The 6,098-nt window shown below is 46.4% G+C and overlaps 2 protein-coding genes across 2 annotated transcripts in view; one reads left to right on the plus strand and one right to left on the minus strand.

Moving 5' to 3' along the window:
• LOC130190999 (mitochondrial import receptor subunit TOM20 homolog B-like) overlaps nucleotides 1–594 on the plus strand; it is a 37,084-nt gene extending 36,490 nt beyond the window's left edge. The window contains exon 4 of the mRNA XM_056410672.1: nucleotides 534–594. Coding sequence (XP_056266647.1) covers nucleotides 534–594 — 61 coding nt within the window. The remainder of the gene's footprint in view (nucleotides 1–533) is intronic.
• A 445-nt stretch (nucleotides 595–1,039) lies between these two features.
• Nucleotides 1,040–4,794, minus strand: LOC130191000 (RNA-binding protein 34-like). Its single transcript, XM_056410674.1, has 10 exons — nucleotides 4,783–4,794; nucleotides 3,822–3,952; nucleotides 3,379–3,586; nucleotides 2,996–3,055; nucleotides 2,768–2,811; nucleotides 2,592–2,675; nucleotides 2,410–2,482; nucleotides 2,280–2,322; nucleotides 2,050–2,168; nucleotides 1,040–1,597 (listed from the first exon to the last, which is right to left on the minus strand). The coding sequence occupies exons 1-10, from the start codon at nucleotides 4,792–4,794 to the stop codon at nucleotides 1,268–1,270; spliced, it is 1,104 nt and encodes a 367-aa protein (XP_056266649.1). The 3' UTR covers nucleotides 1,040–1,267.
• Between the last annotated feature and the right edge of the window lie 1,304 nt (nucleotides 4,795–6,098).

Consider the following 6,098-nt stretch of genomic DNA (forward strand, 5'->3'; position numbering starts at 1 on the left):
CACCAGGACCCCATAGACCCACACAACTGCCCCTCTTAGGCACACACACACACACACACACACACACACACACACACACACACTTACTGTAAATATTGTGTTGTTTTTTATTTGTAAATAGTGTGTACTTGTTGCCCTTGCACATTCCTGCTGAGCATTGCCACTTTCATTTCACTGCACACCCTGTGTGTGTATGTGACAAATAAAACATCTTGAATCTTGAATCTTGAATCACCAGTGTTTGGAAGAGACTCTGTTGAGTTGTTGAGAAAAACCTGAAGACGTCACTTTGAATCGTCTCTGAGAGAAAAGCAGAGACTCGTCTCGACTGCAGTGTTTCTGACTCTGAAGTTAACTTTCGTTTCCTGAGTGTGAGCAGCAGCTCTCCTCCTCAGGGTTCCCCGCCTCTTATCTGCAGCTCTTTTAGTTTTGTAGCTTTAGTTTGTCTTCTAAGTGGACTTGTGTGCTTTAACTGTCTCTTTGTTTTTAATAAAACGTTTATAGTTTGGACTCTGACTGTGTTTGTGTCGCAGGGCGGAGAAAGCAGAAGGCAACCTGAGAGACAAAGCGCAGGGCAAAGCTCACACCTGTTGAACTCTTCCTGACGTCACCTGTCCATCAACTCATAACTATTTATTGTCTGCTGCTTCTTCTCGTTGAAAACACGTTCAAGCTAAATAACTGTGATTTGCATCAAGTTATAATTGTGCCACTTTCAACCCTCAAGTTGTTGCGTTGCCGGTCTGGAATCCCACAATGCATTGCGGTCCCCTGGTGTCCAATGAAAACACTCCGTCAAACGTTGCGCTGCATTCTTTGGGTCTGTGTTTCTGTCTTATGGACTTTGTGGAAATGAAGAGAAAACACACTTGTAATTTGTGTATATATATATAATATTTATATATATAAAAAGCCTCCTTTGGACAGGTGTTGTAAATTAACATTTAGCTACAAACAATTAAATGTACGTTACACTTATGAAGCCACTGCGATGTCCATATCAAATAATCAAAGCCTAGCATGAAGACGGTGAACAGAATGAAACAGCAGTGCGGTGACTTTTTATTAAACACAGCGATTTAAGGTGGAAATGTCTTTATGGATGAGAAAGAGAACCTGAATCCACACGGCGGGACCAATAAAAACATTAAAACAGTAAACTCAGGTTTCTGTCTGCGGTCTCAATGTTATGAGGAATACGTTGTGATGTCTCCAGAAAAAAACCTTTTGCTTTCCCCAACAGTGAGAACCCAAAACCAGCTGAACATCAGATGTGAACGGCCCTCTTGGTTCTGGGTTTCTTCTTCTTCTTCTGTCCTTTCTTCTGACTCTTTTTGTTTGGATCCACCATTTCTCCCTTGAAGGAGTTTGAGCTCTTGGTCGCCGCCTGCTGGTTTCCAGAGAACTTCTTTTTAGACTTGAAACCTTTCCAACCGCCTCCTCTCTCCTGCCCCCCCGGGCCCTTGGTGGGGCCCTTCGTGGGGCCCCTGGCGGCGTCAGTGTTATTCTTCTGCCTCTCCGCCCTCTTCACCCGGACGGGTCTGCCGTCCAGTTTGCTGCCGTCCAGTTCCAGCGCCAGCTGCACCGAGTCGGCGCTCTGCGGCGGGAAGACAAACCGGGGGACGTGAACCCTCACGGAAAACACGGCGTGGAAACAAACAGGGTTCTTACACATTTTGACCGGTGGATTTCCAGGACTTTTCACCAAATGTCCATGACCAAACTGAAATCTCGGTAAAAACATGAACAATTTTGAAAATGTTGCGTATTGATTGCGTACGCCGGCTTATATTTTCAGCATCTTTCTTTAAAAAATCACATTAATTATTTCAAACTCGGCGTAAATGAACACGTGATTATAACAAATTTCCAAGACTTTTCCAAAACTTTTATGATGTAAGTTTTTTCCATGAGTTTTCCAGGCCTGGAAATGACCATTTTAAAATTCCATGACTTTTCCAGGTTTTCCATGACCGTACGAACCCTGAACAAAGACGACACAGACTTTAAAAAATATGAAATGAAAAGGCGCCGCCCGGGTCGCCGTACCTCAAACAGGATGTAACCGAATCCTTTCCCCAGCCCAGAGTTCTGGTCCCGCACCAATCGCACCGCGTCCACCGGGCCACACTCCTCAAAGTGCCGCCGAAAAGCCAGCTCCTTAATCTCTAAACACACACACACACACACACACACACACACACACACACACACACACACGGTCAACTTTGATGCAATACGCAAACGTCAGCGTTAAAGAGCAGAAGCGAGAGACTCACCGAACGAAAGGTTCCCCACGAAGACGGAGCGCTTGTGATCGTGCTGCAGGACACGGACAGCGTCAGCAAATAGTTTGACAGATTTGATTTTAAAACAATTACTTTCGACAGATTTTTGCGGGCGACTCACCGAGGCCCCCGAGGGCCCCTCCGTCACTCTGTCCACCCGGATGTGGAAGTCCTTCTCGATCTCCATGCCGTTCCTGTCGGCACGCCGAGGACAGAGCAGATTAAAAAGTTAGCCGTCGGCCGTTAGCCGCGAGGCGGCGACTCCCGCGTCCGTCGATTTCATTCAGGTTCCGAGTCACGGACCTCTCGAGCGCTTTGGCCACCGTGGCCTCGTCGTGGAACACCACGTAGGCGTTCAAGCTTTGAGTTTTGGGGTGAATTCTGCGCCTGGGAAGTATTGAAATAAGAAAAACAGAGTTGAACATTTGAGGAGTTAATCAAGTCTCATTTCTACCGAGCCGACCGGGACAGAAACGTACTGAATGACGGCCACTTTACGGGACATCAGGGGGTCCTCTCGGACCTGCAGGGGGAAACAAAGCAGAGCATCAGGAGCTGATGACGAGTCCCGGTTCCCCCGGTGGACTCGGGTGGAGCTGCCGCTGAGCCGCGACGCGCCTTGAGCTCTGAACATGTGAGCTGTGAGTGTCTGAGCGGCGCGAGGCCAGACGGCTCCGGCTCCATCAGCGCGTTGTGGGATTATTTACCACAGAGCGAAAGCGGATGGACTCGATGGATCCTTCGTCTCTGAAGAGGGCCGTCAGGGTCTGAAACACAAGGGGGGGGGGGGGGGTCAGGTTCTTCCTCTCTGCTACGTATCATCCAACAAGCCAGGAATAAAGCTTTTCTTTTAAAGAAGGCAAACAGCAATGGTCTCGGATCTGATCTGAGGTCTGCTCGTTAGTCCAAACTAAATATAAGTTCATAAAGACTTCAAATTAAATAAGGCAACAGATTGAAACATGTTCATTAAATGCTGTTCAAATGTAGTTGGTTATAAACTGTGTTTCTTTCCTGTGGGATGAGGAGGCGGGGCCTAACAGTAAACGACTCGTTCACATATTCTAACACCATCTCTCTCTCTGCGGACCTTCTTGCTGCAGCTGATGGGCAGGTTGCCGACGAACACCGTCCTCTTCTCCTTCACCACCTCCTCCTCTTTGCTGGCCTTCAGCTTGTGCCTCTTCATCACCCAGTGCTCCGCACTGGTCTCCGCGTCCGGCGCCTTCCTCTTCTTCTTCTGAGCGGGCGTCGTCTTCCCTCGCTCGTCCTCGTCCGCGTTCTGTAAACTGATCTCCCTAAGAAGAGAGAGAGAGAGGACGATACATTGAAGAAGTGAGAGGGGCGGATGTTACGGGATCAAAGAGGAAAAGAAGGAATGAGGATTTATTTTTCAGGAAAAAGACTTGTTAGGTCAGAAAAATATATAAATAACAACAACGTTATTTACAAATGCAAAAAAAAGACAGGAGGAACCAGGAGAGAGACGGCTCCGTGGATTAACAGATCGTAAAATGTCCCTGAACGCCTCACCTGGTCTCCAGCTTCTGGTCGGATTCCGATTTCTCCGGAAGCGGCTTTTGATTCTTCGTCTTCTTCTTCTGACCTTTGACCTCTGCAGCTTCCTCCTGTGGCTCCTTTGCTTCTGTGCTCTTCACGACGGGCTGCCACGAAAACACAAAACCACGTGAAGGACGAAAGGCGAGAGTTCTCCTTCTTGTTCTCACTGTCGTTAAACGTCAGGTTCAGACTCAATTCTCCGTCCCTGCTGCCACAAACACACGACAGCACCAGATGTCGATTCATCCGCCCCTGAAAATAGTCCCCAACAGAAGCTCTATCTACCCCCCCGGGCAGCCCCCGCCCCCTGTAACTTTCTCTATAGCGCCAGATTACAACAGAAGTCAATCTAAGGTTCCCTTTCCCAAAGAACGGGTCTTTGTTCTTTTATTAAACAAACTAAATGGCCGTATGTTATTGATATAGATTTTTTTTCTTGCAGGAAACTAGTTAAAGAATTCTTAAACTGCATTTAATTGTCGAACGTCATTAAATGTGAACATTTACCGTAACTCTCGTTTCCTGAGTGTGACGCAGCAGCTCTCCTCTTCAGGGTGGCTCCGCCTCTTACCTGCAGCTCTGTGGGTGTAAACCTCACCTTCACCTCCCTGTGACTCACACAGAGTCGTCTGCCAGTGGCGGCAGGTGAAATATTTTTTGGGTAGGGCCATCCAATCAATTTCTGCAAACATCCCAGTATGATTCAAAACAAGTATCAAACATGCTTTTCTACTTTGTAGTTGAATATTTAACATTTATTCCAACACTGCTGACATCATGAGGACTTCTTATTCACTCTTATCTGCAGCTCTTATGAAAGACCGGCAGGAGGAAATGCAGAAAGAGCTTTATGAGAACTTCACATAATACACAAGTTCAAAGTACACCGACATAAAACGTAGTCGTTAATAAATATATGTTGAAATGCCTGAACCTTCAGGTACATCAGTGGTCACCAACCTTTTTGAGCCCAAGATCCCTGACCTCGGCCTTCGTGACAGGCAAGATCTACCTATTGAGGCGTTGAAAGAAAACGACTGTCCAGACTGGACTTGCAGCTTGAGGCCTTTTTATTTGGCCTAATTATAATTGAATGAAATCAAAACACTTTGGTCTTTCTGCATTTCCCCTGCGCCCCATCTGTAGTACCACGTTTCCCCACTAGAGGGGCACGCCCCACCTGTAGGACCACTGTGGACTACATTCCCCTCTTTCGGGGCGCACATCTGACCACGCCGCTGTGTTAGAGAACCCGTTTTCAGGCGTTCATTAAAATCAGGCGGAGATCTTTTCTGACGTCGATCTTCCAGTCAGGAAGAAAACGTTTCAGAAGACACTTTATAACGTTTTCGAGAATGAGGAACAATGTGTTTCTGATTTTATTTTCATTTCATTTTTGAGAGCGACAGCGAACGTCTCCGAGATCGACCGGTCGATCGCGATCGACGGGTTGGCGACCACTGAGGTACATGCTTGGAGTTTTCTCTGCTGTTGCCCTTCAAAACAAAAGCTCAACATTGAGGATGAACTGAGAGTATATTGAGTATATCACTTTATTTGCATTGTTCTCACAAAGTGATTGCACATTTGGTTTACTTGAATGTAATTGCAATTTTATTTATTCTATTATTTGAAAAGGCACAGATGGAGTCATCACAAAACGTTTTTTTCACTAAAAAGTCAGCAGAGACCATTTTGTTGGGCGGTGGGGCATGAACATCTTTCTTCAAGGTCGGGCGCCACAGAAACAGTTTGAGAGCCACTGCTTTAAAGGAATAGTTAAAAACATTAGAAAGAAAACAAAGTTTGTCTTCTAAGTGGACTTATGTGTCTCAACTGTCTTTGTTTTTAATGTCGTAAAACGTTGGTAGTTTGGACTCTGACTGTGTGTGTGTGTGTGTGTGTGTGTGTGTGTGTGTGTGTGTGTGTGTGTGTGTGTGTGTGTGTGTGTGTGTGTGTGTGTGTGTGTGTGTGTGTGTGTGTGTGTCGCAGGGCGGAGAAAGCAGAAGGCAACCAAAGAGACGGCGGGCATGGCGAAGGTGAGCTCACACCTGTTGGATCACTTCCTGATATCACCTGTCAATCAACTCGGAGCAGATTAGTGAGCTGTGTGGTTTCTCTACAAAGTCTTCATCACATCATGTCAACATCTACACTGTATGCTATGTAACTGATGATTATATTTGTAGTAGAAGCAGTCAGCATCATTTTTAGGCTTTTATTCTGAAGGCAGCAGTCGGTGATCAGCCG

The sequence above is a fragment of the Pseudoliparis swirei genome, unplaced genomic scaffold (assembly GCF_029220125.1).
Source record: "Pseudoliparis swirei isolate HS2019 ecotype Mariana Trench unplaced genomic scaffold, NWPU_hadal_v1 hadal_26, whole genome shotgun sequence".
Classification (NCBI taxonomy): domain Eukaryota; kingdom Metazoa; phylum Chordata; class Actinopteri; order Perciformes; family Liparidae; genus Pseudoliparis; species Pseudoliparis swirei.